The sequence below is a fragment of the Lissotriton helveticus genome, chromosome 7, assembly GCF_964261635.1.
Source record: "Lissotriton helveticus chromosome 7, aLisHel1.1, whole genome shotgun sequence".
Lineage (NCBI taxonomy): Eukaryota > Metazoa > Chordata > Amphibia > Caudata > Salamandridae > Lissotriton > Lissotriton helveticus.
In genome coordinates, this window is record NC_136068.1 from 5,834,545 (window position 1) to 5,849,310 (window position 14,766).

The 14,766-nt window shown below is 44.9% G+C and overlaps 1 protein-coding gene across 2 annotated transcripts in view; it reads left to right on the forward strand.

Annotated features, from left to right (window-relative positions):
- Window positions 1–14,766, forward strand: part of BCAM (basal cell adhesion molecule (Lutheran blood group)) — a 205,100-nt gene that overhangs the window by 173,927 nt on the left and 16,407 nt on the right. For both annotated transcript variants that reach the window (XM_078651272.1, XM_078651273.1), the window contains exons 10-11: window positions 7,915–8,056; window positions 9,777–9,904. In XM_078651272.1, the coding sequence (XP_078507398.1) occupies window positions 7,915–8,056; window positions 9,777–9,904 (270 nt within the window). The remainder of the gene's footprint in view (window positions 1–7,914; window positions 8,057–9,776; window positions 9,905–14,766) is intronic.

Sequence of the window (14,766 nt, forward strand, 5' to 3'; positions counted from 1 at the left end):
ATCTTTAAGATGGAAAATACCAGCATTAATCCAGGAATACCAGAAACTGATATTTCTATTTAATTTAATTTAATGACCATGCTATGCCATAATGACATATCTTCCGTATTCAGCACGGGGGATTGAAAAATGGAATCAAAATCATAAAAAATAATTTTAGTGAATTTAAGAATAACAGAATTATGAAAAAATGATGATTTATTAGACATGGTAGCCAAAGTTGGTAGTGGGGATGGTTTTGCTATTCATCATCATCATCAAAGATACTTTATTCGGTTTTAAATCACAAAAACCATAAAAGTGTACAGATATTAAAAAGGTCCACAAGTCACCAGGCTGCATGATTTGTAATAAAATACGACATAGATGCAAGACAGGGAGTGCCCAATACGATATGCAATACATGGTGACAAGAATTTAAAAACAACAGCATAAACATTGATCACCTAATTAAAAAAAAAAAAAAAATCATACAATAGTATACATTTGTGAAAAATCAACTAGGACCAAGCGATCCTTTTGCCAAGTCTCACTGCTATGGTTAAGAATTTAGCCACGTTATAAATTTCCCATATTTCTGTCAAGAGTTGAAGGTACAACAGAGCTGGCTTCACTTGCCTAAAACCTTTTCCCTTTAACAGTGGTATAATGAATTTTGATCTTATACCCTTAAAGTGATCACAAAAAAACAAGAAATGAACAGTGTCCATAATTGAGCAGCCATCGCATTTGCATAGATCTAAGTCCCTACTCCTGGTCCAAGCAGGGCGGCCAGAAATTAGGAGATGAATTTTGTTCAGTCGGAACCTTGTTAACAAATACCTATGATTGGCATCATTAACAACTTTGAGGTACAGTTCCGGTTCAGGGCCAGAAGAAACAATCAGCTGATGGGTCCTGACAGAGGGCTTTAGCAGCTCTCTGTCCTCTCTATCCATTTCTCTTTTCAGCAAAAAAGTGTTTTTGGCCCATTTCAAATCTCCTTTCACCAAACTGGAAGGTTTATCAAACAATTCAGGCCGACCCAGCTTTTCACAAGTTTGTTTCACGTATTTCAACCAGGGGATCTTTGCCCAGTGATCTAGCAACAAGCAGTCTTTTAAGATTTCTGGGTTTAACCAAACTGCCAGCCATTTTAATAAGGGGGTCATAGCAATTTTATCCTCCAAGTAACCCACGCCGCATTCCTGGTGAACTATGAAGCTTGCGGTGGATCTTGGGAGGGAAAGAAGTGTTTTTAAAAAATTGTCCTCTGTGACCTGGAGCGATGCAACTGGCCTAAAGCCCCACAGATCGGCCCCATACATGGCAATGGCGGTACATTTGGCAGCATATACTTTCAACACTGCTTCGATGGGCTATTGATTCCTCAATAAGAAGCCACATAGGTGAATTACTTAAAAAGGGATGGTTAAACTATATGGAACTTTGTTTTAAAATAAAAGCTTTATGGTAATGAAAAAAATCAGGTAATCCAAGACCTACATTACATTTGGGCAGTTTTAATTTTTTATAACTAATACATGGTGACTTGTTATTCCAAAGAAATTTGGAAAGAAGTTTGTCAACATCCTTGTAAAACTTTAATGAAAATTGTGTAGGAATCATGGCAAGGGTATAAAAGATATTAGGAGCAATAGTCATTTTAATAGAATCCATTCTTCCCCACCATGAAAGGTGAAGTGAAGACCATTTGGATGTTTTATCCTTAATATAATTTAAGATGAAATCACAGTTCAATGTTATTGTTAATTTTATGGATGAAGCAAACAGAATAACAAGAAACTTCAATGTATCCTTTTGCCAAATAATTTGATTCATAGGTATCATTTCAGGAGTACAATAAATATTTAAAGGGAAAAAACAGTTTTATTAGTGTTTAATTTATATCCAGAAACTGTTTTTTTCTCTCGAAATAATCACTAATAGAGGAGGCAATGGGGATAAAGGATCACTAATAAATAAAACTACATCATCAGCATAAGCTAAGGTTTTAATAATGACGTCCTTAACTTTGATTCCTATAATATTGTCACATTTTCTTATAGAAGTAAAGGTTCAATACCTATAAGAAACAAAAGCAGGGAAAGAAGGAAACCTTGTCTTGTACCTCTAAAAAGGAAGAATTGGTTTGAAACTTGGCCATTGATAAATAAGCGAGCAGTTGGAGCAGAATACAAAGCAGAAATCATGCGGATAAATGAGTCACCAAAATCAAATGATAATAATGTATGGAATAAAAATTGCCAGTGAATTTTATCAAATGCTTTCTCAGCATCTAATGCAAGAATTCCTGATGGTAGAGTTAAAGTGGATCCTTCTTCAATAACATGTAGCAAAGTTCTTGTATTATTGGCAGAATATCTATTCTTTGTAAAACCAGATTGATCTGGATGAATAATAGAATCTAACACAGGGGACAATCTAGAAGCAAGTATTTTAGCATATAATTTACAATCTTGATTAATAAAAGAGATAAGACGATAATTTGACACATGTGTGGGATCTTTATCAGGTTTGGGAAGTACAATAATTAAAGCCTCAGTAAAAGAACCTGAGGTAATTCCTGTAGAACCAAAACATGTAAAAAGTTGAATTAAAAAAGGAATACGTTTTAATTGAAATTCTTTGTAAAACTCAGCAGGAATACCATCGGGACCAGGAGATTTTTTTTTTTTAAGAGATTTTATGACTGACAGAATTTCATCTTGAATAATGGTGAGTCAAGCCCCATTTTATCAGTTTGTGAAATTTTAGGTAATCCACATTTAGTTAAAAAAGTATCAATTAAAGAAATATCATCAAAATCGGGTTCGTTATAAAGATTAGAATAAAAATCCCAAAATTCATTAACTATATAGTTGTCGGATAAAGCAAATTTACCATGAGAGCCCTGAATTGAATTTATTTGAGTTTTATCTTTTTTTATACACAAATAATTAGCTAAAAGTCTTCCAGATCTATTGACATTAAAACAAAATTTGGCTTTAGAATTAGAAATCTGAATGCTAGCCCTTTTGCTAAGGATTGGGTTAAACTCATATAAAAGTTTTTGTTATTTAACTCTATATTGAGGATCATTAGACGTAATAAAAAGTCTCTAAAATTTTGCAATTTGCTTTGCTAAATTTGTAATATTTGCATTAAAGGTTTTATTTTTGTAGGCCATAAGGGAATTAGTTACACATCTAATATAGGCTTTGAAAGTGTCCCATCTATTAACCATAGAAGTATAACCTTCAGGATTAAGAAGGAAATATTCCTGAATGGCATTTAAGAGGTTAGGTTTACTAAGTTAAATAAGAACAATGTCTGTATTCATTAGCCATCTAGACTGCTTTGTAAAAGTTGAATTAGTCGTATCCATGAACCAGGCGGACTCCTCCTCTGCTAAGTTAAGCAACTGTCTGGCAGCGGTTGCTCAGTGGATGGCTACCTCGCATCTAAAATTAAACGGCGAGAAAACAGAGCTATTGATGCTAGGCAACTCAGCCATTCCCAGCCCTCTACCAGACTGGCCCTCGTGTATGGGCCCCCCGCCTCAACCTAAGTCCCATGTAAAGAGCCTGGGCATTTGGCTGGACACTAACCTCAGTTTTCTGCAGCAAGCCACTACTCTGTCCGCCATATGCTTTGGGCTCATGCGTATGTTGAGAAAGGTGTTACCATTGCTCCCTTTTGAAGCTCGCAGAATAATGGTGCAAGCCATTATCTTGTCTCGTTTGGACTACGGGAACTCCCTATACTTAGGGGCTCCCGCTTTTACAATAAGGAAGTTGCAGGTGACACAAAACGCTGCAGCCCGCCTCCTACTAGGCCTTAACAAACGACAATCAGGTACCATGGCCCTGAGGAAACTGCACTGGCTCCCCATTAAGGCCAGAGTGGTGTTTAAATCCCTGTGCATCATGCACAAAGCCATGTGGAAAACTGCACCTACTATGATCTGTTCCCTAGCGGAACCCTATCTTCCTCACAGAACTTTGCGTTCCAGCACTGCTTTCCTAGCTACTGTCACTAAGATCAAACGTACTAGATGGGGTGGTCGCTCTTTCTCCTGGAATGCTGCAAAGAAATGGAATTCCTTGCCCACCATCCTTCGTAGTGAACCTAGTCTTCTTAAATTTCGGAAGGATCTGAAAACTTACCTATTCAACTAATCTTTTCTCCTGTCTCCTTAGTATGACGGTACATAGCGCTACGAGGCCTCCGGGTTGTTTGCGCTTTATAAAACCCGATTAATAATAATAATAATAATTTAAATTCAAAACAAAAGAAATCAAAGCGTGATCCGAAATATCAATGTTACCAATCATAGGTGTACTCACTGAGTTAATTAATTGCTTGAAGACTAATAAATAATCAAGCCTAGAATGAGAATTATGTGGGTTAGAAAAGAATGTAAAACTTTTTTCTATGGGGAAGTGTAGTCGCCACATATCAACTAATTTTATGGTTTAAATAAATGATTTGAAAGCATAAAAACTTTAAGAGGACTAAATTTAGTAAGAGATAATCTATATAATAACAGATCAAATATAGCATTAAAATCACCTCCAACAATTAGAGGAACTTTACCCAATTGTAGAACTTCAGTTGTAAGATTAGACCAAAAAACAGGATCATCCGCAGTACGGCCATAAACATTTAGTAAAAATATGACTGAATTATGAACTTTCATTTTAACTATGACATATCTCCCTTCAGTATCTGAAATTTTACTCAAAATTTGGCAATGTAATCTTTTTGCAAAAAGAATAGCCATACCATTTTTTTGCCATTTGCAGGAGAAGACCATATTATCAACCCACTATTTTTCATATAATCTAAGATTCTGTCATCAATATGGGTTTCCTGTATAAAACAAATATCTCTACGTTTAACTGGATGACGTAAACCTTTAACATTTAATGAGACTACTTTAATTTTATGAACATTAGCCATAATATAAGAGGAAGAGAAAAAAGATCAAGAGGAGTGAAGTAAGAATTAAGGAAATAGTATGAAAAAATAGTAGCTCCAGAACATGCGAAAAGGAAAGAATAGGTAAAAGAATATACAAACTAACATACAAAAGACGACAACAAATAAACATCAATAATAAAAATGAAACACACACACGCTTTACAAGCATGACCAACCGTTGTATCCCAGTGACAAATCTATAATAAAATTACTTATCCAGTCAGAAATAAATAATTAAATCAGTGTTTACATAACAGAAATGATGCATAACCATAAATTGCTGTGAACGTTGGTCCAGGAACACTTTTAACCCTTCTGCGCAACCAAGGAACTGAGATAAATACAGATATACATATTAAAGCATTGCTCAAGGGACACATTCCTGTGTATCCATATAATGCTGTGAACATTCGTCCAGAAACACTTTCAAATCTTCTGGACATTGGAAGGACTTAGAAAAATTATCTTTCCAGATACGCATTGTTGAAGGGTCAAATAGGCCATATTTAAAACCAAGACTTCTCAGTTGAGGACGAGAATCAGTAACCTCTTTACTAACCTTGACAGTCTCCTTGGCAAAGTCCTGGTGAATAAAGATTCTGTTGCCATTAACTGTGAAAGATGGAATTTCTCTTGCTGCTTTTCTTATCATGACTAAATGATGGTGACGCAGAACCTTAAAAATAATTTGCCTTGGCTTAGTATGCTGAGGGAGGCTATTGCGATGGGATGGAATCCTATGCGGTTTATCAATTTCAAATTTCTACGGAATTTGATGTTTAATAGACCAGGTAGTAAGTTTTCCAGGTTGAGTCTGCAATTGGAACCTTCTACTTCCTCTGGTAAATTAAAAATACGTAAATTGTATTGTCTGTTACGATTTTCCATATCCAGAGAGACATGGGGTAAATCTTTGCCACAAGTGGTGTAAAAGCGTCAATCTTTACTTTATTGTCTTGTATTTTATTTGAATTATCTGAGATTTTCATCGTCATGATGGCCATATCCTTGCGCAAGTTTTTAATCTCTGACGCAATGGTGTCAGTATTTGCATGCAATGCATGAAGCTCGTCAAAAAATAAAGCGAGGGGATGGCTCACTAGATTCCACTACTTTCGATTGCATTGGAGGAGGAGAAATCTGATTTTTCCTCTTATTATTGGGACTTTGTACAGTTTTTATTCTCCTTTTTCACATAATAAAAATGAATGGGAGTAAATAAATATAAAGTACAAGTAAAAGAGAAAAGTGTAGAAATTGCTTCACTGAACATGCTGATGCAGCAGCTAAAACAGAGTGTGGGGGTGGTTAGGCCAAAGCCAGGCCCTTTCCTGAGTGGTAGCTCCGCCCCCTGACAAGAAATCTGGGCAGTACCTTGATGTAGAGCTTGAGGCTGGAGGAGGCTGGAGCAGAAAAACACCTTTTCAACTACAGAAAACCCAAACCAACAGCACCACAGCAACAGGTGCACATTTACAGGACTGCTACATTAATTTCCAGTAAATTCTGACAGGAAATACGCCGTTCGGCAATAAAAACGGGCCCCTCTGTCAAGGAGCTCACTGAGAGGCGGCCATCTAGTTTTGCGCAATCACGCGTCTCCAGAAAACGAGTCTTAATAATGAGGGATGTGCCATTGGGAAAAGATCCCTTTAGTCCAGAGCCAGAAGAGGGAGACTCCAATCAATCCAGATCAGCAGAGGGAGGCCACTATCAACCCAGATCCAGAAGAGGGAGACCCCTATCATCCCAGATCCAGAGGAGGGAGACCACTATCAACCCAGATCCAGAGGAGGGAGATCCCTATCATCCCAGGTCCAGAAGAGGGAGACCACTATCAATACATATCCAGAAGAGGGAGACCCCTATCAACCTAGGCCCCCCTGTCATCTGGAGGTGTTGAGATGAGGGCATTAGTTCATCACAAGTACCCCGTCTTCTGGAGGTGGCTCTTTGAGGATGCTTGTGAATCTAAAAGAGATAGACCTATAGCCAACCCCAGTGCCTTGTAGACAACCCCAGTGCCTTGTAGCCATTCCAGTGCCTTTTAGACAAAGCCAGTGCCTTTTAGCCAAAGCCAGTGCCTTGTAGCCAAAGCCAGTGCCTTTTAGCCAAAGCCAGTGCCTTGTAGCCAAAGCCAGTGCCTTGTAGCCAAAGCCAGTGCCTTGTAGCCAATGCCAGTGCCTTGTAGCCAATGCCAGTGCCTTGTAGCCAATGCCAGTGCCTTGTAGCCAATGCCAGTGCCTTTTATCCAATGCCAGTGCCTTTTATCCAAAGCCAGTGCCTTGTAGCCAAAGCCAGTGCCTTGTAGCCAAAGCCAGTGCCTTGTAGCCAAAGCCAGTGCCTTGTAGCCAAAGCCAGTGCCTTGTAGCCAATGCCAGTGCCTTGTAGCCAATGCCAGTGCCTTGTAGCCAATGCCAGTGCCTTGTAGCCAATGCCAGTGCCTTGTAGCCAATGCCAGTGCCTTGTAGCCAAAGCCAGTGACTTGTAGCCAAAGCCAGGGCCTTTTATCCAAAGCCAGTGCCTTTTATCCAAAGCCAGTGCCTTTTATCCAAAGCCAGTGCCTTTTATCCAAAGCCAGTGCCTTTTATCCAATGCCAGTGCCTTTTATCCAAAGCCAGTGCCTTGTAGCCAACCGAGGGCCTTGTAGGCTAAGCCAGTGCCTTGTAGCCATAGCCAGTGCCTTGTCGCCAAAGCCAGTGCCTTGTCGCCAAAGCCAGTGCCTTGTCGCCAAAGCCAGTGCCTTGTAGCCAAAGCCAGTGCCTTGTAGCCAAAGCCAGTGCCTTGTAGCCAAAGCCAGTGCCTTGTAACCAAAGCCAGTGCCTTGTAACCAAAGCCTGTGCCTTGTAGCCAAAGCCTGTGCCCTGTAGGCAAACCAATGCCTGGTTCCATTTCCCTCCTCGCTGCCGCCATCTTTCACCGTAGTTATTATTGTGTTTGTCGTTGCAGGGTAAGGAACCTGTTTCGGACTCTGGAGTTCTGCATCTAAAGCGAGTAACTTATCACTCGATGGGGGCCTACACATGTGAGGCTACCGTCCCTGAGGTCCCTGGACTGCACAAGGAACAGAGTGTACACGTCATTGTGCAAGGTAAGAAGCATGCATGTCATTGTGTAGGGTAAGGAGTGTGCATTTCATTGTGTGAGGTAAGGAGTGTGCACGTCATTGCGTGAGGTAAGAAGCATGCATGTCATTGTGTAGAGTAAGGATTGTGCACTTCATTGTGCGAGGTAAGTAGTGTGCACGTCATTGTGCAGGGTAAGGAGTGTGCACTACCTTGTGCGAGGTAAGGAGTGTGCACTTCCTTGTGCGAGGTAAGGAGTGTGCCCTTCCTTGTGCGAGGTAAGGAGTGTGCACTTCCTTGTGCGAGGTAAGGAGTGTGCACTTCCTTGTGCGAGGTAAGGAGTGTGCACTTCCTTGTGCGAGGTAAGGAGTGTGCGCTTCCTTGTGCGAGGTAAGGAGTGTGCGCTTCATTGTGTGAGGTAAGGAGTGTGCACTTCCTTGTGAGAGGTAAGGAGTGTGCACTTCCTTGTGCGAAGTAAGGAGCGTGCACTTCCTTGTGCGAGGTAAGGAGCGTGCACTTCCTTGTGCGAGGTAAGGAGTGTGCACTTCACTGTGCGTGGTAAGGAGTGTGCACTTCACTGTGCATGGTAAGGAGTGTGCACTTCCTTTTGCGAGGTAAGGATGTGTACTTCCTTGTGCGAGGTAAGGAGTGTGCACTTCCTTGAGTGTGCACTTCCTTGTGCGAGGTAAGGAGTGTGCACTTCCTTGTGCGAGGTAAGGAGTGTGCACTTCCTTGTGCGAGGTAAGGAATGTGCACTTTGTGCGAGGTAAGGAGTGTGCATGTCATTGCACGAGGTAAGCATGCATGTCATTGTTTAGGGTAAGGAGCGTGCACATCATTGTGCGAGGTAAGGAGCGTGCACATCATTGCGTGAGGTAAGGAGCGTGCACGTCTTTGTGTAGGGTAAGGAGTGTGCACTTTGTGCGAGGTAAGGAGTGTGCACGTCATTGCGTGAGGTAAGGAGCGTGCACGTCTTTGTGTAGGGTAAGGAGTGTGCACTTTGTGCGAGGTAAGGAGTGTGCACGTCATTGCGTGAGGTAAGGAGCGTGCACGTCTTTGTGTAGGGTAAGGAGTGTGCACTTTGTGCGAGGTAAGGAGTGTGCACGTCATTGCGTGAGGTAAGGAGCGTGCACGTCTTTGTGTGAGGTAAGGAGCGTGCACGTCTTTGTGTAGGGTAAGGAGTGTGTACATAATTATGTCCAGAAGGACCTTGATGAACCAATGCCCTCAGCTCAACACCTCCAGAAGAGAGGGAGCCAAGAAGGTATCAGTGTCCAATATCTTGCGCAGAGAGGAGAGCTGGAAATACCCCCCTGTAGGTGTTTGTACCCACAAGTTGCCCCCTTCCAAGACTTGTCTGCTTTGTGGAAGCATGCGAGTGCTTCCGTGAGCGAACTGCTGAGGTACCGAGGGGCACCTTGACTTCACTTACAGAAGGTGGCATCGTGCCAGCCAAGTTGGCTTGGGGCGGAGCAGCAGACCGCATACCGCAGGACGAGACCCCGGAAAGAGTGAAAAACATTGGGAAAGAATCAGAAGGAAGGGGTGGTGTGGGTAAACATGAGTAGAGCAGGAGAGAAGGGCAGAGATCATGACCATAGAGAGGAGGCTCTAGAAAGAGATGACTAGATGAGGTCGGGATTTTGAGATGGAAGAGTGAACGCAGAGAGAGTGAGTGACGGAGGAAGTTGTAGAAGAGATTGACCAGAGTGAGTGATGTCATCATAAGGATTTTCTCTCTCATAGGGAAGCCAGAGATTGAAGACAAGGCGTACCAGAGCGAGTTCTCTGCTGAGGGAGAAGAGGCCACACTCACCTGCTCTGCGCTGGGACATCCGGAACCCAAAATTACCTGGAGCATCCCCAATGTACAGGTGAGAGTCTAGAGCCTATATCTGCTGTGAGAGCCCAGGACCCTCTCTCCTCTGAAAGTCTAGAGCTGGTCTCTGCTGCCAGAGTCCAGAACCCCTCTCTCCTCTGAAAGTCTAGAGCCTGCCTCTGCTACCAGAGTCCAGAATTCCTCTCTGCTCTGGGTCTAGAGCCTGCCTCTGCTGCAAGAGTCTAGAACCCCCCCTCTTCTCTGAAGGTCTAGAGTAACCCCGGGCGTAGTTCACGACGTAGCGCTATGCGTAGCTACGCGAAGTGCAATTCACACTACGCGAGCTACGCGTAGCACTACGCAAACTGCGTAGTACCCTGTTCACGATGATTGCACAGTGACGGATGCTGGTCCACACTGTGCAATCATTGAAAATGGCATCTTGCACAGTGCGAGTAGTCTTTTACTGCCGCTCGAGTAGATTTTTACTCGAGCGGCAGCTTGCTCAACACGGACTGGTAGTTTTCTCATTGCGAGCATACGCTACCACTCGCAATGCGAAACCTGACCTTCCTGTGTTGAGAATCTTGCCAAGCGGTTTATTTTTTACACTCGCGTTCAGAAACTTGATGTTGCTGATTGCGAACGAGAGAAAAGTCTCGCCGGGATGTCATTTTGCTTGCTCGCGGTCGCCAACTTGACCGCGGGCATGCAAAAAATGACCGCTGCACTACGCTATTCGTGTTTGCACTGTGCTACGTGCAGTTCACATAGTGCAAAGTAGCGCAAACTACGGGAGCATAGAGTAAAGCTTTGCCCAGGGTTAGTCTAGAGCCTGTCTGTGCTGTGAGAGCTCAGGATCCCCCCTCATCTGACTCTAGAGCCTGTCTGTGCTGTGAGAGTTCAGGACCCCCCTCCTCTGTCTCTAGAGCCTGTCTCTGCTATGAGAGTTCAGGACCTGTCTCTGCTACGAGTGGCTGCAAGCCCAGTGAAGATTGCTGCTGCTGCAAGTGAGAGCCTGTGCTGTGGTGCGTTGACCTTGGTGTTGACGCTGTTTCTCACTGACTGGTGATGCATAAGGTTACTTGCCTCACACTTTAGAGGATGTTAAGTTGAAGAGGATGAAAACACATTTGGAGCATCTAGAAAGGAAGCCCACAGTGATTTGAAGACATTGTGACTCAGACAGCAAGAGCTGCTGGTGGTACAATATGGTGTGGTGGAAGGAGGTCTGAGTCATACCACCACAGAGTTGGAGGGACAGCGGGGTGTGATATGAAGGAGATGGTGACACTGAACGGATCGGACATCTGAGGTCTTGCTGCCTGAATACGCAGTGACGAGGCCTTCGTACTGTCTGCAGAGGTGACCTGAAGCCTGACCATTTGAAAGATTGAGGTGAGAATTAAAACCTGTAATTGGATGGCGAACCCACACTTGCTGAGGTAAAGTCTATGGACGAGGGGATGATGGCATATCTTTGATGTGGCATCAGTTTTTTCCCGAAAGACAAGTCCCCTATAGTGGTGTGCATTTATTACTCCTTGCCTGTGAGGGATTTGTTGAGAGGCTTTAAAGGAGCAGATAGGAGGAGAGTTTTCTACCATCCGTGTAAAATGGGTTCGTAGAGAGGATGAATTGGGTATTGAACTACAATGCTGCGCTTGTTATAGAGATCTTGGCAGACTGAATTTGATACCACAGGTTTGGAAGTTCAAACAACTTTTGAATGTATTTATTTATTTATTAGGACATTTGTTAAGCGCCTGGTTACGCCACTGGCGTGTCCCCGCGCTGTGATAAGTGAAGTAGCTGTCCCCCCTCCTCCCACAAAAAGCTATCCGCTAAAAAGATATGTTTTAAGTTTTTTTCTGAACAGGACTTCAGAGGGCTCAAGTCGCAGTTCCAGCGGGAGAGCATTCCAGCGTTTGGGAGCAAGGTATCTAAAAGACCTGCCCCCCATACGTGCTCTTGCTATTCTGGGGACTTTTAACAGCCCAGTCTGAGAAGACCGTAGACTGCGTGTGGGCTCGTAGTGGGTTATTAGGCTCTGGAGCGGTCTAGGCGCTTTGCCGCTCAAAATGCGGTGACAAGTGGCAAGGGCCTTAAACTCCACTCTCCTCTCAATGGGAAGCCAATGGAGGGCCCGCAAGGCTGGTTTAGCGGAAGACCTCCTAGGGAGCCCGAGTACCAGCCGCGCTGCCGCATTTTGAAGGACCTGCAGACGGCCCATGACCCTACCTGTGGCCCCCAGAAAAAGCAGGTTCCCGTAATCAAGTTGGGAGGTGACGAGGGCGTGCACCAGCGTCTTTCAAGCAGAAATGGGAAGCAGATCTAACACTTTCCTAAGGGCTCTCAGGACACTGAAGCACACCCCCGCCACCCGACCGACCTGTGGGCCGAAGGTAAGGTCCCTGTCCAGCCACACACCAAGGTTCCTGGCCTCACGACAGGGGACTGGGACTTCACCCAGGCAGGGCGGCCACCACGCCGACGACCACGCAGACGGCCCACTCCCCACCACGAGCACCTCAGTCTTGCTGCCGTTCAATTTTAAACAGTTTGCGGACATCCAGGCAGCAAGATCTTGCATGCAGTTCCTGAAGATGTCCGCTGCAAGATTGGGCGCGCGTGATAGGGAGATGACCAGCTGCGTGTCATCGGCGTAGGACACCAAACGGAGACCATATCCCTCCACGATGGCCGCTAGGGGGGAAACGTAGATATTGAATAGGGTTGGGCTCAGAGACGAGCCCTGAGGCATGCCCTGGCCCAACTCAATCTCCCTAGAGTAACATTCCCCTAGCCTGACTTGAAAACACCTGTCAGACAGGAAGGACGTGATCCAACCAAGCGCAGCTCCTGTCACCCCTCCTTCGTTCAGACACTGTAGCAAGGTGGAATGAGCTACAGTGTCGAACGCTGCGCTTAGGTCTAAAAGGATCAATGCCATAGTTTGGCCCTCGTCCACACCCTGTCTTAGTGCTTCCACCGCCACGAGAAGGGCAGACTCCGTCGAATGACGGGGGCGGAAGCCAAATTGCGAGTCGTGGAGTAGCGAAGCCATCTCCACGTGCTGCATAAGCTGTATATTGGCATTTTTTTCCGCCACCTTAGCCATATAGGGCAGGAGGGAGATGGGACGGAGGTTGTCCAGTTTTTCAAAACTGACGTTGGCCTTCTTCTGCAGAGGAAGTACCACTGCCTGCTTCCAGGCGTTCGGGACCACCTGGGACTCAAAGGAGGTGTCCAGTAGAAGACGCACATACGGCTCAAGTACTGGCAAGCTACCCTTTAACCGACTAGGAGTGGTCGGATCTCTAGGGGAACCGGATTTTATTGATCCACAAACACGGAGGAGTTCCGCAGTGGGGGGAGTAACAAACGTGGATAACCGTTGTTCCCCTTTCATTCTAGTGGGTTCCGGGTAAGTAGGGCCGCTATCTGTCCTCTGGGGGAAGGAATTATAGATATTGGTAACCTTTGTTGCAAAGAACTCAGCAATCCGGTTACAACCCTCCGTAGTACATAATTTCTTAGGCACCACGGCTGGTTTCCCTATTGCAATAGACTTATAAATAGAGAAAAGCTCCTTGGTGGACTGCTCTGCTTCCTCTATCTTATTGCAATAGTACAGTGATTTAGCCTTCCTAATCAAAGTGTGGTAAATGCGCCTGCAGTCAATGTATTCTGTTTTGGCCTGAGTTGAATAGGCAGTCCTCCATTGCCTTTCAGCACGTTTACATGCTGCTTTGGCCGTTCGCAGGTCCACGTTATACCAAGGTGCCGATCTTTGCACTCTGCCCCCCATTTTCGCCATACCCAATGGTGCCACCGAATTCAGGGCTTCCAATATGCGTTGGTCAAGGTTGGCATTAATTTCATCTACCCCATCGCCCCCAGGATGGCCCTTCTCAGTTAGTGCCAGGTCGAATTTGGCTTGGGAGAACGCTGCCCATCTCCGCCTAGGGTGTTTGTCGGTGGGGGGGTCACTGGGGCGAGGTCCCTGCATTTCGATGGTAAAAGGGACGAGGAAATGGTCAGACCATGGGATGGAAATCGGGGTTTGGGCGTACACTTGATTCCAGTTTGCGAAGACTGGGTCCAAAAGGTGGCCCAGCTTGTGGGTGGGGTGCGATACCTTCTGCTCGAACTGTAAGCTTGCCATCGTATTACAGAAGTCACTTGCCACCCTATCCGTAGGGGTGTCTAAATGCAAATTCAGATCCCCTAAGACCAGGAATTTATCCGTGCGTAGCGCGGCTTCTGTGACGCCTTCCACTAGCTTGTCGATGAAGGCTGCAGTAGAGCCCGGAGGGCGGTAGATTAGAAGGCCTTTCAGGGTGAAATAGCCGTTGATAGAGATGGAAAAGGCACCAGCCTCGCTGTCATCAATCATGGTGCTGTCTAGCTGACATTGATAGTCTTGTCTAGCAACTATGGCTATGCCACCCCCTCTCCCCCGTATTCTGTCTAATCGTAGCAGACAGTAGCCCTCTGGAATGGCCTCAATGATCTCTGGCATGGAATCTTGGTCAAGCCAAGTTTCCGTCAGAAAAAACAGATCCCATTGTTTTCCACTGAGGAGATCATGGATGTCCAGAGAGTGTTTACGTAGGGAGCGTACATTCAACAGGCCGCATATCAAAGTATGCTTACCTGTGGTTTGAGCCTTACTGATGTCAAAGGTATAATTACAATGGCTGCAGCCCACGTTATTTCCTGCCTCGATGCTGTGTGGACATAGTCCACCCAGCTCTCCACGGAGGAGAAGAAGTTCTTCTCGACTCCAAGTAGTGCGACATGAAAAAGGGGCATGGGGACTGGCCCTGGACCGCTGTCGGCCGCGGACGGGCGCAGACGGGCTTAACTCAGGCGCAACTCCGGCGCGCCTTCGTCGCGCCCGCTGCGCTCGTC